This window comes from Diorhabda sublineata, chromosome 6 (assembly GCF_026230105.1).
Source record: "Diorhabda sublineata isolate icDioSubl1.1 chromosome 6, icDioSubl1.1, whole genome shotgun sequence".
Taxonomy (NCBI): domain Eukaryota; kingdom Metazoa; phylum Arthropoda; class Insecta; order Coleoptera; family Chrysomelidae; genus Diorhabda; species Diorhabda sublineata.
Window position 1 is genome coordinate 24,061,880 of NC_079479.1, and position 20,678 is coordinate 24,082,557.

The 20,678-nt window shown below is 33.5% G+C and overlaps 2 protein-coding genes and 3 non-coding genes across 5 annotated transcripts in view; 1 reads left to right on the top strand and 4 right to left on the bottom strand.

Moving 5' to 3' along the window:
• LOC130444827 (uncharacterized) overlaps window positions 1-7,241 on the bottom strand; it is a 315,730-nt gene extending 308,489 nt beyond the window's left edge. Inside the window, exon 1 of the mRNA XM_056780092.1 lies at window positions 7,049-7,241. Coding sequence (XP_056636070.1) covers window positions 7,049-7,138 — 90 coding nt within the window. The 5' untranslated portion in view covers window positions 7,139-7,241. The remainder of the gene's footprint in view (window positions 1-7,048) is intronic.
• Trnap-agg (transfer RNA proline (anticodon AGG)) lies at window positions 4,339-4,410 on the bottom strand. Its single transcript has one exon. It is a non-coding gene; the product is annotated as a tRNA-Pro (tRNA).
• On the top strand, window positions 4,887-4,960 carry Trnai-aau (transfer RNA isoleucine (anticodon AAU)). Its single transcript has one exon. It is a non-coding gene; the product is annotated as a tRNA-Ile (tRNA).
• On the bottom strand, window positions 5,224-5,295 carry Trnap-agg (transfer RNA proline (anticodon AGG)). The gene has a single exon. It is a non-coding gene; the product is annotated as a tRNA-Pro (tRNA).
• Window positions 7,242-11,152: 3,911 nt separating the features above from the next.
• Window positions 11,153-19,511, bottom strand: LOC130444989 (sulfhydryl oxidase 2-like). The gene is made up of 3 exons (XM_056780407.1): window positions 19,175-19,511; window positions 17,169-19,122; window positions 11,153-11,430 (listed from the first exon to the last, which is right to left on the bottom strand). The coding sequence occupies exons 2-3, from the start codon at window positions 18,922-18,924 to the stop codon at window positions 11,378-11,380; spliced, it is 1,809 nt and encodes a 602-aa protein (XP_056636385.1). The 5' UTR covers window positions 18,925-19,122; window positions 19,175-19,511; the 3' UTR covers window positions 11,153-11,377.
• Window positions 19,512-20,678: the final 1,167 nt, after the last annotated feature.

Below are 20,678 nucleotides of genomic sequence, written 5' to 3' on the forward strand. Positions count from 1 at the left end.
TTTCCCGCACAATTTGGAAAACCGTCGTGAACGGGATAGTATCGGCTATCCCGAAGGATTCCTGTTCTCCTGATATTCTTTGATCGGAAACATTCCCTTCCAATACGAGTAATAGTAAGTTAAACGTAAAATTGTTGAAGTTTCCAAAATTTTTTGTTTCATAGACCACTTTCAAAATTTTGCTGGATGTAATCTATGGAAACTTGCGCTATGGCTGAGTTTTAACGACTAATTAACAGTTTTCGTAAAACAAAAATTTAGAATTGATTTACTAGGGTTAATTATTTAATAATAAAATCAACTAAACAAATTTCAAATAAATCCTAATTGATTGTGCTGTGAGTGGATATCAATAAAGCAAATTTGACCAATCGAAAAAGTGACTGCATCCTTTTTGAAATCTACGGTGACTCACAGCATAAGAACCAATCAATTTTCTGCAAATTTTATTTAGAAAACCTTCCATTCGGATAATTGATTGATAGCAAATTATCAATATTTGGCTTGACTTATGTGAGGAATAACCGTAAATCTTCCCGTTCGGTGATATCGCACAATTGTCGACAGGCTTCTAAACCCACGATATCGCCGGCCATTGCAGGAGCTCCATCTATTGCCACTGAAATAAGATTAGTTAATGGAATCGATTTTTCCTTAAAAAATTACTCGGCGCGTTGTACTGAATATGAAATATGCAAGTTTTTACAAGTAACAGTTGCTGACCTTCTTAAAATATTACTTAGAACGTAGAACCCTGAACCACCTGAACCACTTTGGGAATCACGGGATTAAACAGTTTTAAACAATTTGAGTTTTACTTGAAGAAACCCAAATATGCCTATGGTAAACCATTATAGCATAGTCATTATGAACCGGGAAAGGATGTCATACCAAACTTGAGTACAATACGCAAAATTTGTAGTTTTAATGTTGGCAATGACGACCTGTCGCTTTTAAATAGGCCGACAAATATATAAGCGCAGAGTTCTCCACAAGTTATAAACTAAAAAAATGGTAAACACGTCATATAAATAATAACATGGTGAACTAATACAATATTTTCTATTACGAGGGATATTTTAAAAGTTTCCGGTTTTGATCTTAAGATGTCATCACTTACTACATCACTCAATAAGTCGTGTGACTGACACACAAATGGCGCTGTCATTGTCAAATCCAAATGACGTTTATGAAGTACCAATTTTCAAAAGACTATTATTAGTCAGTCTTAACAATGGATTTCGTTTGTTAATTTATCGTTGCTTCTTGATGAAAAAAAAATACTATACAAGCTCAACAATGGCTTTAAGTATTATCCCGACTCTGCTCTATCGAAAAGAACCATTTGTTTTTAATTTGGATGAATTTAAACGTGGCCACACAGACCCCGATGATGGTGAAAGTTCTGGTCGTCCAATTGAGTTGGTTACTCCAGAAAACATGAAAAAACTTCACAAATTGTTTATATATAATGGAAAATTGAAATTGCGTGAGTTAGCTAAGGTCGTAAAGATATCAGAAGGCAGTGTGTTTACAATTAAACATTAAAATTTGACCATGAGAAAGCTTTTTTCAAAGTGGGTGCCTCGTTTACTCACAGTCGATCAAAAACAACAACGTGTTCTTGATTCAGAGCAGGGTTTGGTGATGTTTACACGTAATAAATCAGAGTTTTTGCGTCGATATGTGACAATGGATGAAACATAGATCCATCACTTCACTCCAGAATTAAAACTATTGTCATCTGAGTGGACCGCAGCCTGTGAACCACGTCCGAAGCGTCTAAAGGCTTAACAGTCAGCTGGGAAGGTTACGGCTTCAGTATTTTGTTCATCGACTATCTCCAAAAGGGAGAGACAATAAATAGCGGATACTACATAGAGTTGTTGGATGGTTTGAATGCAAAAATAAAGGAGAATGTCGAAGAAAAAACCACCAAGAAATGCACTGATTCACAAGTCAATGGCAACGATGATTAAATTGAACGAATTATACTTCGAACTGCTTCCTCATTCACCGTATAGCCCAGATTTGGCCCCCAGTGACTAATGGCTATTCGCTGATCTCAAAAAAATGCTCACCGGTAAAAAATTCAGCTAAAATGAAGAAGCAGTTGCTGAAACTGAAGCCTATTTCGAGGCAAAAGACAAATCCTTCTACAAGAACGGTTTCGAGAAGTTAGAGAAGCGTTGGAATTATTGTATTGCTCTTGAAGGAGATTACATTGATGAATAAAATCGATTTTTGGAAAAAAAAATGTATTTAATTAGTTAGTCATACGACTTTCGTGTGAATTTCTACTCAAAATGCAGTCTTGCCACCCATCTGGCTGAAATTTTGCGTTAACCGAGCCGTTCATGAATTATTTGCTTAATAATACATACGATGATACCAGATTCTTCAGCCATATCGCGTCCAATATTGCATTGATGTCCCAAAATGAGTTTTTCTACAACGCTAACGTTCTCGGTCTTTTCGGAAAGCGGAACACCATTTAAACACTTGAATCTTGGAGAGTTACTCATCCCAGAATGGTTCTAGAAATTTTTAAGAAATTTCCGCGGATTTTATATTATGTTTGACCAAAAAACGATTCGTTACGCAACAGAAACTGGTACATCCTTCTCGCTCATGGCTATAAGTATTCTGATTTATATTTGAATCACCCTCGTATTTCGCGTAACTTTCGGAGTTTGTTGTTTTGTATATTTAATTTGAAGTGTAGGAATTTTCATAGACAAAAACCAACAAATTTAATTTTAAAAATTTATATTTTATGTATCTACCTTATTTTCAGAATTTTGTATCGAACATTTTGAGTTTTCGATTCTACAATCACATTTTCTTGTAGTTTCCCCTCATGTTCTATTTACTTATCTCATTCAAAGTGAAATTATTGAAATTCTAATGACACAATATTTGAACCAATCTAGTTTCATACGTACTTTCACGGAAATGAACAAAAAAGGCTGAAACGTTCCAAAAATAACTCATCTGCCAACAAAATAAAAAAATATACATCGAGAGAAAGAACATTAATTCGCATAGCGAGCGCCGGAACCCTAGGGACGCAAGTGGAGGCGGCGAGGTCGTTCACCTCACGAACAGTATCGGTTTTTGGGAAATCAAAAAAAAATCACTTGTTAAATATTACCGGAGCGTTCGTTTTATGTGTTACGCCCACGGATTCCTCATCAAATCCCTTATCAAAGAGCTGTCGATATCATTTCCCAATCAAATATTTTCGATTACTAATCGGTTAGTAACAGAGCAGCAGAAAAGCGAAGGGGAAACCGATATGGAAACGTAACGGGAAATTTACCAGGATCTGGAAATTCCAACAGGAGTTGATATATGTATTGATCCCAATCTACACACACTAATATGTTATATATTTCAAAATTTGTCCGTGGAAACTGTTATTTACAAAGATACTATTTAGAAAGGTGCAAATTTGAAAGAAAATTAACAAACGGTATAGAAAATGGGAAGGAAATTATATGTTACGAAAATGGCGTTAAATACTAAACTTTCATCTAATCATTATTGTGCAGTTACCATGTAGTGGAATATGAATACGTTATATAATATACGAGGTATATCCACAAAGTAAATTTTATTTGATCATATCAAAAATACCGGGTGGGCAAATAAAAACGACCATCGACCATAAATTGGTTGGAATTTATCTATTGGGTATTACTGGACAAAAGTTCTTTCAAACATCAAATTTATAAAAATCGACTAAGCAGAACTTAACATTGAAAATAACAATCGAATGTATAATTTAGAAAAAATACTTAAATATAAGTTCTGATTTCGCAACTTTGAAGGCCTATAACTCAGAAACTGGGGGCGTGTGGGAAAAAATTTTTATGCCACAGCATTATTTTCACGTCATCTTCTCAATTCCAAATTTGTATCAAGTCCCAGAACACCATGTATAATCCGTTCCTGAGATATGGACGACGGCCATTCTTAGTTACCCACCCGGTATAAAAATCTGCAACTTTTGAAACTAATTTTCTACGTGGCTTGAAATCATAATGTTGCACGTGGCGAGATTTTATATACCATCTTTATAAAAGGGTTGCTGCCTGTATTTTTAAATATATGGTTGTAACATGTTCTTTCAGTTCGTCATCATGGTTGAAGTGTTAACCACCAAGAAAAAATTAAAAGTGTAAGAAAAAAGTAGCTAGAATCGAGATCCGGGCTGTATAATGAAAAAATAATCTAATTATATACAAAAAAAACAAAATTACTTTGCATTTTATATTATACCCATATTATATATTATTAAAATGAACAAATAATTTTTCACAATAAAAAAATTTTGGGCTCGTCCGGGATTTGAACCCGGGACCTCCCGCACCCTAAGCGGAAATCATACCCCTAGACCAACGAGCCATTGGTTCAGAATATTCCAAAGTATAATTTATCCCGTTATATTGATGGAAACAATCTTTATTTTATATTCTTATAAAAACTATATAAAGCCCTATACCTTAATTACAAAAACGTTTATAGAAATATTTGACAACAATAAACATAAAATACAAAAAGAGACGTTTCGACGTAATCACACATTTTTATTGTTGAACAGTTTTCAACATTCTACCTGCTTGTTTGTTTATGTATAAAAATTGAATAATGGACCTCCATTTTATAAATTTTTGGTTATTTAACCATGGGAAACGAAATTTGTTTATTAATGTGATTATAAAAGGTTTTCTTAATCATCCTTTATATGATATTAATAACATATAAGCGTCTCTGACTACTGTAATTCAATTAGAAACGAAACATGTTAATTCCAAAAAAGAATTTTTCGTGAAAAAATAAATAAAAAACATCTATACCTAATATTATAATGAAAAAATCACGGCCCATTAGCTCAGTTGGTTAGAGCGTCGTGCTAATAACGCGAAGGTCGCGGGTTCGATCCCCCCATGGGCCAATTTTTTTTATGTGTATATTTGTTATCTTCATTTTAATGGATGTTGAAACTATAGAAATGATTTAAATAATTCAGAACTCGCATAATTTTTTACTGTTATGACATTATATAAGGAAATGTTGGAAAGCTTGATTAATTATTTTATATGTCAAATATTTATTACGTATTAATAGGATATTTTCAAATGCTGGAAGATTTTCTACATTAATTTGTTGATTTACAAGGGATTCACAAAATCTAGTAGAATGAATTTAAAAAAAATTGGGCTCGTCCGGGATTTGAACCCGGGACCTCCCGCACCCTAAGCGGAAATCATACCCCTAGACCAACGAGCCAGTCGATAATGAATTTCAGGTCTCATTATATAAGGAGAGTGATTTTTCTTTTTATCCAATTAAAAAAAAAAAATTATTAAAAATTCAATTCGATATATTAATTTTTGTGTTATTATTAAATTTATAAAAAATTAACTTCATCTAAAAAAAGAATGATTCATTTCTATTTAAAAAAAGTGAGCAATGTTCCTATATGTATGCAACACATTATACATCTCCCTTTAATCACGTTTTTGTGTATGTATAAATTTTAATTTTTCTATTAATCGACCACATCTGGTAAAAATCATCTTTATTTCAAATAATCCGAATTAAAAAACCAGTTTTAACATCAAACTTTACCATTGCTTGCTCCCTCTTACTTTGCAGCTTATCTGATCAACAAACTCGTTTTCAGTACATGTGCAATATCAGATGAAACTCGATATTCTTTGGTAAGAGCAGACCATGTGCTAGTAAAAAAGCCTAAATATGTACTGACAAGCTAGTGCCAACAACCACCTTGCGCGTCACTAATCGGACTTGATCGTCTTCAATAATATACCTTCTTAAGCGAATATTAGCTACTTGTTTGTGAAGGAAACACATATTTTTGTACATATGAACATCTTTTTTCATAATTTTCAGTTTGTTTGCATAAAAATGATTTATCATCTTTTTTACCTCCCCTCGTATATCCGTATATATAAATAAGACAGCGAATGATATTCATAACATAGAGTTGACATTAACAGATAGAAAGAGCGGGATACGGGTACTGATTGTAGCAGGCTCGATAGAGGTGTTGATAGTGAGAGTGAAAGAGCATCTCATATATGGACAGCTCGTGGAATGTGTTACAACTAAGTGAAACAAATAGTTTATCGTTCTCTCTCTGTCTCTCTTCCGAGCGCTTGAGTTAGTTCTGCGCATCTTTTGCGTGCATGTAACATGCACAGTATAGATAAAGTGCCTCGAACGAAAGAGAAAATGAATATTGTCGGCACCGTAACGTAGAGACGTTTTTTCCCATAAAAACTGCCCATTTAGGAGTATTACATATACCTTTGGGTATACTACTCTCCAGCTTTATCTACTCTATTCTAATTGGATCGCCATGATGTCGAATTTTCTGTGGAAGGAGAATAACAAGTTTTGATTTTAATGGCGCCCACTCTATTTTTAATACAACTCTATGTTTCATCTAAATTGTCAGTTAAAAACCACAATTTTATATGATTAATTATAGTATTCAAATTTCTTTATGTATTCTACATGTAATTATTTTGAATTATATCCAACGTTGCTAATTATTGGGCGATAATAAACGAACTTATATCAAATTTAGTAAAACGAACCTGTATTATAAAACCAAAACATTATCTGGAATCAAAACTTTAATATCCGGTTTTAAGTTATACCGTGTTTTCAATATCTTGTATATTTCAAATCTAATCCTTTTTCCCATTTGTAATTTTCAAAAATTATTTGAATTTATGTTTTTTTTGGATTTTCGGGACAAATCTAATTGATCGGAGGTCAACGAACTATAGTGACACTAAATTATATGACAAATTCTCCATTTCAACAGGTGAAATAATGTTAATATAACCAGCGATTATTATATGCGAATTAATGAGGTTAGGAATTAAAACCCAATAAGTATTGCTGTATATACTGTTACCGAATAATAAAAGTAACAACTAGTATCCATAATTTATATAAATTTATATAATAATGCATAATATTAATGCGAAAACTATTATTTCCAAACCTTATCATCCAAAATGTCATCACGGGTAGGAATAACTGCCAACCAATTTTGTCTAGGACGAAAACATAAACTTCCAGCAAATGGAAACATAACAGAATCAGTGTTTTTCTTTAAAATCACGGCACTATCACGACACACTTTTCCCCTTAAAAATCATACGAACGGGTCAATGTAATATTGAGTTTTCTGCGCTTTCTCACGTTGCTTTAATGTTTACAATATAAATAGGACTCTAAGGGTAGAGGGCGCAGACCTCTTCAAAACAACGCTCTGAATTTTGTGATGGGTCATAAGGGTAACGCGGATTGAAGTTTCTTAATAACTACGCCCCAACGGGTTGCAAAAATATTTTATTAAATCATAGTATTTCAATTAGTTACATTATTTTTCTCTATCTCAACATACGTGGCGTGTTTGCGTGCGTATGTCTGCAACTTTGTTTTTATAAAATTACAAAAAAAGGTATGTTATGAAAGTACCTTAATGTTTTAAGATATTAAAGATTATTCTTAAAATAATATATTCAAAATCGTAAGCTACAAATGTATATAGTTATATTTATAAAATTAATATGGATATGATGGTTATTTCTAAATTATTATAGGCGTATATAAATTATGTCTAAAAACTACGAGGGAGGACCCAAAAATAATGACAAGTAAATAGATTTATTTTCACGATTTTTTCAGCTGTCTAGTTATTTAGAACGATTTGAAGTGAATAAAGATATACTATAATCAAGTGGACATGGAAATTATTTACAGAATTTGAAGTCCATTACTAAAGTGCGTATTTGAAAGTATAAAATTAAAAAAGCAAATTTTTTTTAAAATTACCCTATTAACTGGAACTTTATAAACTATAATCGAATTCTTAAACAAATTCTGCTCATTCTTCATTCCACAAAGTTTAGTATGTCTCTTCAATTAGGAGGTGGGGGAGAGTGGGAAACTTTTTATAAAAAATACCTGTAAATTCGGTTCTGCTTAGCCGATTTTTATAAACTTGATGTGGTTTGAAAAAGCTTTTGTCCCACAATACAAAATATATATATTTGAAGCAATTTAATTAGCAACGTGAATGCTAGAGGACGTTGTCATTTTGGTCATTGTGATTGACAAAATTAAATAGAATCATAAAAGTTTGAGTAGATCTTTTATGAACATTAAAATAGTCAAAACCATAGATCGATATATTTTTTCTGTCCCGAAGTGACTTGATAAATGTGTAAACGGTGATAATCTCTTCAAACGTCTATAGTCTACTGCCTCATTGAAAAAATGGCCCAATTATTTATCTGCTTATAATCCTGCACCACACATTTACAGACCCACGTCCCTGAAGTTGGATCTCCTGCATCTAACGCAGCCTGAAATTGTAATATAATTTGTTCGTGAGGTATGGACGACGTCGTTCTTAGTTGCCCATCCGGTATCAATAAAATAATGAAAAATTGAAAATTGTTTCTATCCAAGAATGAAAAAAGTTATATATAGCTACAATTACTATTTAAATTCGCTACAGGGGTAGTTATGACTCTTAAGGAGTTGTTGGGTTAGATGAATGATTTTATACAACAAATATTTCATTCATAATTATGTAGAAAATTAATTTATACTGTACGTTTTGACCTCACTGTATGTATGCTTCCATTTTTAGCATAATTGCCTAATAAATATATTTATGAACGAACCCATAACGACGACAAACTGTAAATAATAAAAGAAGTAAAATAAAATCGTTATTTCCAGAATGATGCATGTAATATTCATAAAGCTTACACGGCCCATAAAAGTGCTATAAACAAACATTTGTTTTACTTTTTTATATCATTATAAATATTTTTTCAATTATTGATGACCTTATGAATCCAATAAAATAATATGTGCAAATTTTATTTAAATTTATAAATCAAACATTCAGTTGAAACTTATATTTTGATATATTACGCTTAGGGAAATTGGCCGAACTCTCGAAAACATTAAAATAAAATCTTAGGTTATAAGAGTAGGGCCTGGTCTTTAATGAAAACGGACATATCTACAGAAGTACCAAAAATCCGCAATTGTAAATCATTTGATAACCTCTGAATAGTCTCAGTACTTTACTATGAGTTTCTTCGTCAATTTTTCCATTTCAATAATATTACGACCATGGGAAACGTGTGTGAATGGCATAATTTGTCCCCTAATACTGAAGAAATAGTGAACAACTTATACCAATGATTTGTAGAATGATATCCAAACAAAACAACAAGAGAAATAACTAAAGTACCATATTCGACTGTGTAAAATATAGTGCACAACCCTAACTTCAACAAACAAAGAATATTTACGAGTCTTTCTTGTTCAAACATGGATTCCAATAGTAGAAAACGCACTAGACTACGATCGTCTCCACCTAAAAGACACTCGGCAACAATCGTCACGGTGAACAGTTAGCCCCGCTTACCCAAGTTACCATTAAATCCGTGAATCAAAACTCTTCCACAATTCTAGTCCAGCAGATGAAAAGTTTTTTTGTATCAAGACCATTCCTGAAATATTTATACCCTGCATATACACTCGAAAATAAAATAACGAGTCTCTCTTTCGACAGATCCCAGTAGTTCGCTATCAGATCAGCATTGATCGCAGATTCTGAAGATGCCAACAGAAATGTCTATAATTGATGAAGAAGTCAAGAGTGGTTCGATGAGACTTACAAAAGAAATACGAATATTTTGGACCAGTAGCGAAGCAGGAAAAAAACTTTTCCTCGAGCGCTACAAAGTAGTTCTCTGTGGCGAGGATAATCATTCGACTCGAATTTCTGTCCGGTTGGTGAATTTATCAAATTTATAAACAAAATAAGTCAAATTCAGAGGATACGGTGCATTTAACAGCAGTTCGAAGCCTAAACTAAAGTAAGCCGGTGAAAGATGACACAATAATTTGGCGTAGTGACTGCTTTGCCCTTCTTCAAGTAGATCACACCTTCTGGATCCCAGATAACGGTGGCTATCACTTTTTAGGCAGATAGAAAACTCGTAGCTTTCTTTGGAACACATTTTCCGGAGGAAATCCACTATTGCGATTGTTGTTTGATATCTAGTATAACAGTAGATCCATCTTTCGTCAATGGTGACGAATTCACGCAGAAACACTCATCTGAAGTATTCTCTCGGTTGCGCTTGTCGTCCGAAGTAAGCAAACACGATATCCAAGGCTTCGGAAACTTTCTCGTGACCAAAAGTCCACGGTTTGGCCTGTTTCTTGATATCTAATGGGTACTAGTGAATCCATCTTTCGTCGATTCACAAAACCATTCAGGAGCACACCCCCCTCCTCCTACAGTGGTCTGACGGTTGCGCTGGTTTTCAGGAGTAAGCAAAGACGGAAACGACCGCGTCGAAAACTTTATCGTAGCAAAAATCCACTGTTTCGACTGTTCCTTGATCTGTACGTATTAGTCGATCAATCTTGCGATGACTGTCAAAACAGCGCAGAAAAACTCGCCAAAATTGGTTTCACGGCTGTGCTTGTTGTCCGGAGTGAACATACTATACGGCAACGATCCCTTCGGAACCTTCCTCGTGTCAAAGATCCAATGTTTTGACTGTTCCTTGATCTCTAATGTGTACCAGTGGATCCATCTTTCGTCGAACGTGATGAAACCAATCAGGAACATTTCTCTGAAATGGTCTCAAGGTTGTATTTGTTGCAAACACATTATGATAGCTTTTCGTGTCCAAAACTTGATACAGGAAACGACCAACGCGATCTTTTAGTGTTAAGATATCTCGTGCACTTTGAACCGGCGGTCAACTAAAATGGTATCTTTGATTTTTGTCACGTTTTGGATGTGACAGATCCAAAACAACAAAATTAAAATCATTTGAACCAATTTGTGACCAACACCATTGAAGGCGAGTTATCTACACGATAGTAATGATACAAACTCGCCCATTTATTGTAAATCCGGTTCTGTGTGAAATATGTATAAAGCGTATATATCGAGACAGTGACAAGTCTATACTAAATTGGAGTAAACAGCGTATACGTAGCGTATATATAACATAGATTTAGAGGACGTGGGGAAAATTTTGACCAAAAAATAAAACTATTTGAATATTTTTGGATGAAATTTTATTTGGAATATATGTATAATAATTACAGCTTATAATAGAAAAGTTAAAAAAATTGCGTCAGTTGGTTATAATACTGCATTTGTCGTTAAAAAGAATAAAATCTAAAATTTTATGTAAATTTCATTATAATAAATAGAAATAAAAATCTTCAGGTGTTATTAACGTTAAGTTATTTACAAGACATGAACAATTTATTTACATTATAGTTTAAACCCGGTTGATATCAGCAAACTGAAAATAACTGGAGCCATACCTGGAAAATACAGAAATAAAATGAGGTTACTCATCATCAAAACAACGTACACCTGATTTAATTTCATTTCAAATTGTGCTTGTGCTTTGATACCCGTTGATCACGCGTAATAGACACAATTCGTAAGCGAAAGAACGTAGAATAAACAACGTTCATAGACACCACAGAAAACAGCGTCGTCTCTTAGAGAAAATCAATTATTTCAAAGTCAAAAAAGCAAAAGTCACGAAAGAAACAAAAAAAATGATGACTACCAAATTTAGGGATTGCGAGGGTATACTTATGATTGACTTTAAGAACTAAGTTGAAATTTCTGGAACCGTTGACTATATTCATACTGAATATACTGTTTACACTACACCAACACTCATAATTACACTACCTGAAGCGCGTTTCGATAACCAAGTTATCGTCTTCAGTTGGAGTAAACAGTGTATTCAGTATGACTCTAAGGAATCATATTTAGGCAGTTACGTCAAAGAATTATCGAAAAAAGGCGCGACAAAATCAGGCGAGATGTTCTAGGTACACGAATGTGGCTTCAAAGATATTAACACCCACTGTATAGCCTGGATCTGGCCCCGTCAGACTATTCTTTATTCGGAAAGCTGAAAGCCGAGTTAAGGGGTAAAATATTTAACAGCGACGAGTGGTGTAAGTGAAATTTACCACTTACTGCTTGTATACTCCTGCTCCACCTCTTTCAGATCCATCCATGTAGTAGTTGTTTCGGTCCAATTCCTCCCCACTGGAAAGCTTGCTTTTCAATCAATCAAGTAGGTGTGTCATCTAGATTCTGTCAGGCGTCTTTATGAGGATTCCTTTGCTCAGACTTTCTTGGGCCAATGCCAGTTTGACAGTATGTATCTTCTGACAATAGAAAAGCACTTTTTTTGCAATTTTTTTCTTTGTCTTATAAAGCAATAATACGTAATACTCTCATGTATTGTTTGATATTTTTAAAGATAGTCGATTAAAACAATGCCATAACTATCCCAAAAACCTGTCGCCGACCGATGAAACCGTCTTTACTTTTGTCTGAGCAGGTTCGCCCTTTGCAATCCTCTGTCTTGACGATTTCTTTGTTTCAGAAACCTTCGTATATTTGAAAACATTCCAAAATTTAAAGGAACAATTTTGATCGCTTTTTATTTGTAATTGTGGCCGAAAATTGTTTCTCGTCTCTAATCGACTGATTTCTACTTTTAAATCGCTCGTATCACTTATAAATAATCATTAACGTTACTGAGTTATCACCATACATATATTTTAACATTTTTGAAACTCCTTTAGGACTTTTTTTCATTTTGAAGTTGTCCAAAAACTATTTACGATTAACTGCTTGTATAAACAATCTTTCTCTGTATGTTTTGATCGTTCCTCGTATATGCAATTACCAATTAATTTGAATGTAGAAATAGATAAATGACTAATCGAGTTTTTTCTTTATTGTATTCCATTTACTCAACCAGAACGTTTAATGCATATTAATGTCGGAAATTTTATGTTACACAACTTTAAACGTCACACATTCCAAAACACAAAGAAAAAGAAGAAACTTTGTTCTAAATGTATATGAAAAACAAGATTTATTCATACAAAAATCAATTCTACATAAATATCAGAGAATGACAATAAAAAATATTTGAAATAAATTTTAGCGTTAAAATTGTTAATCAGCTAAATTTCAATGGATTCCCATTGATGTCTAAATCGATCGAAGGACCAGATATTCTACAACAAAAACTCCAAGCAGAAGTAATAAAAAATGGCAAGGTAGCAGGAGTAGAAGCAGAATTTCTAAAACTGCTCAATACCAAATCCATCGTTAGTCATGACTACGAAGATGTTCAATAGCATTTATGATTCTGGAAGAATACCATCAGAATGGAACCAGGCACAAAGAAAAGCAAAGAATATCGTACGATTAGTCTTATGAACCATCTTTTAAAATTCTTTCTCAAAGTAATCCAAAAGAGAATTTACTAATCGTGTGAGAGCAAATTATCCTGCAAACAGATCGGGTTTATAAATGCTGTTAGTACGAGGAAAGCATTGTTGCAGAGACTTATGTCTAATAGACGATGAAAAGGTATTCGATTGAATGAAACATGGAAAATGATAGACATACTTAAAGAAACAAGAATTAAAAATGACTGAAACATTTACTGGAACCAATACGCAAACCTTAGAATAATGAGAGGTGGAAAAGTTAAATGTCTAATAATGACTACACAAAAAACAAAGAATAAAGTAACGTTGGAGGACAGTACATCTTTAGAAGAAGAATTTAAAATAGGAGAAAGTCAAAGACGGGGAGATCCATTATCTACCACCCACTTTAACTTATTTCAAGATATCACAATATAACAAAGTGTTGTAATAATTCTTCTTCTTAGCGTGCCGTATCAAGTCCCCTTGACGTAGGCGATCAGCATGGTAAAACTCTCTCTACCTTGAGCTAGTCTAAATAACTTTCCTGCTTCTCTTATCTCAGTCCATTCTCTAATATTCTTCAACCAAGAGGCTTGTTTCCTTCTAATTCCTCTACGACCTTCAAGTTTACCCATCATAATTAACTGGAGGATACTAAACCGGCTACCACGCATTATGTGTACCAAATAAACTATTTTCCTGCATTTAATGTTATGCACCAACTCGAACCGCTCTGTTAAGGACTACATAGTTTGTTTGCATAGCTGTCCAAGGTGTCTGGTGCTTGCATCTATATAACCATATTTCAAAAGCCTCTAAGCGATTAATGGTGGATATGCTTCGACACCATATAAGAGAACTAACCATATGTAACATTTTATCATCCGTTTTCGGAGTTGAAATTTTAAATTATCATTAGAGAAGAGTGATCTAATTTTAAAAAATGTTGTACGAGCTACCTCAATTCTACATTTTATTTCCTTATCGGGATCCAGTTTTTCAGTGATGTAGCAACCAAGATATTTGAAACTGAACACTCTTTTGAATTGTTTGTCCGTTTACCTGTAGCCGTGTGTCATGGTACTAAATAATCATATATTTTGTTATAGAACAGTTAATTTTTTCACCCATCTCTCTTTTCACTCTGTCAATGGCGTTTAAAAGGCATTGCAGTCCATTCAAGTCGTCACACAGTATAATTGTATCGTCTGCGTTTCTGATTGTATTTAAAGTTTACCGTTAATTTTTACTCCATATGATAAGTTGTGTCTAGCTTGCTTAAAGATCTTATCTGAATAAAAATTAAACAGAAGTGGTGAGAATATGGAACCTTATCTGATCCCTCTTAAGATTTTGAATTCTTCTGTCGATTTTCCGTTGATTCGAACGCCCGTTCTTTGGCGCTAATATAATTTTTCGATGATTCTTACGTCGAAACTATCAACTTCTTTTTCCTTTAATATCTTTATTAACTTGTGGTGTTGTTCTCGATCGAATGCCTTTTCGTAATCGATAAAGAGTACAAATACATATTTTCGTTGGTCCCGGCATTTTTTGTAGTAATATATTCAGTGCATGTTCCTGACCCATTTCTGAGGCCGAATTGAGTTTCGTCTTGATCTTCTTCGCACTTATTTCTAATTCTAGCGTGGAAGATTCTTAAGAATATTTTTATGATGTGACTCATAATATTTATCAGTCTATAGTCGCTACAATGCTTTGGACGTTGTTTTTTTTTTTGGCAAAGTTATGAATTCGGATTTTAACCAGTCTTCTGGAATTTCAGCGGTTGAATAAACACGATTGAAGCGTTTGACTAATATTTCCATGTTTTCTTTATTTATAAGCTTTAGCATCTCTGTTGGAATGTTGTCAGGTCCAACAGCTTTCTTGTTGTTGTTCGAATTTCTTCTTCATCTATGATTGTTTTTTCTTTTGAATCCCTTAAGGTACGAGGAGTCTTCCTGTTGTATAGGCCAGCTAGTTCTATTACTTTTTAAAACGTCTTCTTTGCTCCATCAAATCTAGGATTTCGTCAGTCATCCATTGTTGTTTTTTGTGTCTTGGACTCGTTTTAATGTGTTTTCTAGTATTTTGGAAACGTGATCTTTAAAAGTGTTCCAGATTTCTCTACTGTCAACTTCATGTATTATTTGTCTCAAATGGCTGTTAATATCTTTTTCAATTTGTGTTTTGTTGTTCCGTGATATCCAGTTTGAATTTTATTGGACTCTTGAACTTTTTTGAGCTTGATTTTAATAACGGCCATTAGAGGATTACGATCCAATGCAATGTCTACACCAGGATATGTTGTTACTTTGCTGACATCATTTTTGAATCTCTTGCTTACTATGATTTAGTCAATCTGGTTTCTGGACAAAACTGGTAGAATTTATATGGCAACGGCAAGATCCAGGAAAGAACTTCAAAGTGTACATAAGCTACTGAGTCAACTGAGAAAGTCAACGGGAAACTCGATTTTATTATGAATTATAAGGGAAAAAATGGCTACAGAATAAAATAAAGTGGAACAAATAAAATATATGGAGGTCAATATCGCAAATAAAAAGACGGGGAAAAGCAAGAGGCAGTGAAGGTATCAAAAATGTTTAATTAGAAAGATATATCAAGAGAGGCTAGAATAAGAATGTACCAAAAAATAATAAAACCGTCAGTAATCTACCCATGTGAAATCTGTCCAAAAAAGCAAGATAAACTAGAAATATGGAAACATAACAAGTTCAGAAAGATTTACAAGAATATAAAATGTGCAGAAGAGGAATTGTATAAACATCCATGTATAACCCATATAAATGAATCCTTAATATGGAGATGTTTGAAATATATCGGTAGAACGATGGGTAAAACGACTATTAAAACATGGACAAGGTGGAAAAAGTAAGAAAACCAAAAAAGTATTGGAGGAGGTTAGAAGCCATTTGAGAGTAATAGGAGTAAGGGATAGGGAAAACGAGGCATGAAACATAAAAAAATGGAAAGAAAGAGTGAAGGATCTCGAAGCTGATGGTCGGATAAGCCTGTAGAGGTGAAATATAAAACCATATATCATCTTTAAATGAGATATTTCTCATACATCTCCCATGTAAACGAAGATTACAAAAAATATGTAGAGAAGGTAGAAATATGAACGAGAAGACAAAGGAAAAAATGATTGGAGGAGGTTAGAAGACATTTGAGAATAATAGAAGTAAGGGACAGGAAAAATGGGACATGAAACAGAAAAAAAGGAAAGTAAGAGTGAAAGATTTCGAAGCTGAAGATCAGATATGAATGAAAGGCTGAAATATAAAACCATATAGCTGCTTTAAATGATATATTTTCTAGAAGACATCAAGATAAAGATAGAGAAGGTAGAAAAAAGTGACCGAGAAGATCAACGGAAAAATAATTGGAGAAGGTTGGAAGACATTTGAGAATAATAGGAGTAAGGAACAGAGAAAACGAGGCATGAAACAGAAAAAAAAATGGAAAGAAAGAATAAAAGATCTCGAAGCTGATGGTTAGATAAGCTTGGTTAGAAGAGATTTGAAATAGTGAAAGTAGGGGACTGAAAAACTGTGGCAAGAAACAAAAATGGATACACAGAGTGAAAGATATCAAAGCCAAGGGCCAGATAGATACATACTTCCCCTAATTTTTTCATCAATCCGCCATGGAAAAAAGAAAATAACCAGTTTTTCTTTGATTTATTCTCAAAACAGACTTTAACAGAAATGTGAAAAATGATGAAATTTATAGAAAAAATCATAAAATATCACCTTATATATCATTAAAATACTCACATGGACTTAAAATCCTGTATCCGCCAGAGACAGTCGATTCTGGATGAGTTTTAGTATGAATCAAATGAGATATCCTCGGATCAGCCCCCATATAATTAATATTTTCACTGCCATATACTTTTTTAAGATAACATAATACTTCCACCTCTTGCCAAGATCCGTCCGGCATATAACACTGACCACACCTTTCCTTCGAAGGAAATTGAATCTTTTTATTCAACGGATCTTCTGAAGGATCTCCAGCCAATCTTTTATTCACCTCATTATGCGCCCTCCACAACCAAAGCACTGATTCCTCCCAAGAAGCAACACTGAATATTTGACGCCTTTTAGCCATTTCCTGGAAATGGTTACTACAATCCTCACAACTAAAGAAACTCTTTATGTAACCGTGCATTGCTTCCAAAACCAATTTGGGGTCACTATCTTTTGTATTCGTAGGATCGAAAGCGGCGTTGATTGTTAAATAATGAAACAATTTCCATAATCCGCAAGGGTACCCACGGAATGTTGGTAAACTTCCTTTGCAACCTAACCATTGTTCGGGACCGGAAAATACATTTTGACCTGGCATATCCGCGTCTTTTATGTGATGGAAAATGTGGTGACCATCAATAATAGTACTGCTATTTATATATTCTTTAAGATGTCTTAATAGAGATTTTCCTTTATCGCCGAAAGGAAAATATTTTTCTAGGACGTTGATATATTTTTTAAGAGCTTCTAATTGTTCTCCTTTTATTTCTTTACGATTCCCGATTTCTCTTTTTAAAGAGTATCTTAGAGCGTTCTCGAGATCTAATTGGAAAACTGTATCTCCGGCTTCTTTAATTTTATTTAAAAATTCTAATTCTTCTTTAGTCGTTCCTTCGGTTACTGGCTGTGATTCAGTTATATTATTATTCCTCAAGATTTCATAAGGAAAATAAATATTTTTGGATAATAATAAATCACTTATAGCCATTTTGATCCCTCGTCTATCAGGTGATGATATATTTAAATATTGTAAGTCCCCACTTTCTTGTATTAAATATAAAGCTGGTAATTCTTCATTTATCACTTTGGTTTCATTATCAAACGCGTATTTTATTACTATTTCTTTCACTTTATGAAAATCCATTATAACAGAAGGTCCCACATCATCATCCGGTTCTTGTACTATCAAAAACGCCAATTCCGGTGTACCATTAATGGTTTTAAACACATTTGATATCACAGAATTTCTAAAACGTTGTAGATCCGGTAGATGTTTACCCCTATTTTCAATTTGTTCTTGAATTAATATACTTATAAGATTTTTTCTATGTTCCGTAAAGTTTGTTTGGGAATCTGCGACTATTGGTAGTCCCGTATTTTCAGGTCCTTCTTGATAACCTTCGTGTATATATCTGAAAGTTGGATACCTTGTTATACCAAAATATTCACAAACAGGGGCATTGTCTTCATTGGCGCAATCTAAAACTGCTACAGCAACTAAATCGTTCCAGGGTTTAACATCACTACCAAAAGCTTTCACTTTAGGAACGGCTCGCTTACAATAACCGCACCAATTACTATAAAATTCCACTAACCAAGCTCGTTCACTGTTATAAATACTAGTATTGAAATTATTGATTGTCAAGATTTCGACGTCGTCTTCAGGTGAATATAATCCAGGTTCGCGGTTAGTTCGGTTCCTTAATACCGCACACAAAGTTGTTTGTATGGAAAATAATAACAACAAATGTAGCTCCAAATTGTATTTAGACGATCTCATGTTATACTTCTCGCATTCAGCTCACAACTGATCTCTTTGTAAATAAAAGGTGGGTGACTAAGCAATTCCTGTTATTTATAACTACTTATCATATTTAGTTTCCATAATTGACTTCAAATGAAGTTCACCTTGACACCTTCTCGAAAATGACCTTTGAAAGAGGTATGATAACTAATTATTGTTTTCTTATAGGGTGCACTAGAAAAAAATTTATTATTCTCTACTTACTGCGTGTGAATTAAATTGTTACCTGTTGTATACGATAACTAATTATTCTTCAAATCGTGTGTTTTTTTTGTAAGCATGTTTATTTGTAACCGGTTTTACTATTAATTTTTGATGTGAAAACTAAAATTTGGTATTTAAATGCCAAATTGGATACTAGATTCAATGTTATAAAAAATTTGTGTAAAAAAACCGTAGATCAACAACCGTAAATTGATTATAAATATATTTAAACGCTTATTGTAACATTATAATACACATCCACACTCACTACAATCAAATGTAAACTGAAAACTTTTTTTAATTTATAAGGAATAAATTACCGGTTTTCGATCTGTCAACAGGTATTGATTCTATCTCTCTCTAGTAGTTTAGATGAAATCTAATAATCTTTCTTTAAAAATCAGATCATCATCAGTTGAATAGGTAACAATCGAACACATTGACACTGACAGTGGCGTAACTAGAAAGGACCGTTTACACTGTTAAAGTTGATCAAAGCAAATAAATTTGCAGAAATTGTGCGACAAATAAACATAGGAGGAAAAAAATTTGGGTGAGAAAGTGGATTACCCACAAAGAAGCTTCAAATTACCTTCCATGTAAACTGATACCCGTACATTACGAAAATCCTCCTTAATACTAACTATAAAATAAGTTAAATTTAAAATCGGTGAACACATACTTTAATACGTGTAGCCAGAAAAGTTTAGAATACCTACGTTAACAATTCCATTTTCTTCATTTCTTTATCGTCAAACCATCTAACTGTCTCCCTATTTAAAACCGATTGTTTATTTCACTTGAATATAAAAAGTTGTACTATTAACATCTGATGTCAGAGGCAATAGAATTACTATTAAGGTAAGAGATAGTGAAGTTTTCAAAAAACAAAAAAAATTGAAGAAAAAAACTAACAAGAAAACAAAAAAATACAGAAGCAAAGAAAAAACTTACAAAATACACCCCCAAACCGAGAACCGTTTTCTCTTATCTAAAGCTCTCTCTTCGTTTTCTTCTGGCTGCTCGTCCCTCATTTAAATTGAAAAGGAGCAAAAAAAATTCAAAAAACAAAAAAAAATGAATAAACAAACAGGAAAACATAAAAACGTACGAAATACTCCCCCAAACTATTTTCTTTTGGCCTTCTGATCGTCGCTTTTCCTCCTTTCAGCTAGGACATCACAACCACACGCAACCACCACAACCCCAGCCCTGCATAATCTCCTCTATCTTCATAGCTCACAGCATATTAAGTTCAGTCATTCTAGTGAGCTTAATATGTAGGTTTACATGCTTAAAACGATCTCATGTCATTTAAATTTGATCAACTCATTTGAACAGTGTAAACGCCCCTTAACATTAGAGGACCGCGGCCATAGAATTAATATTAAAGCTAGAGAGAACTCGTTCGAGTGAGCTTAAACTATTGATAGAGGGAGACAGAATAACGGTAAACCACTCTCTACTCCAATCCGAATGGTTAACCAAGTCTCAATAGATGGGAACGATCAATAAAACAAACAAAG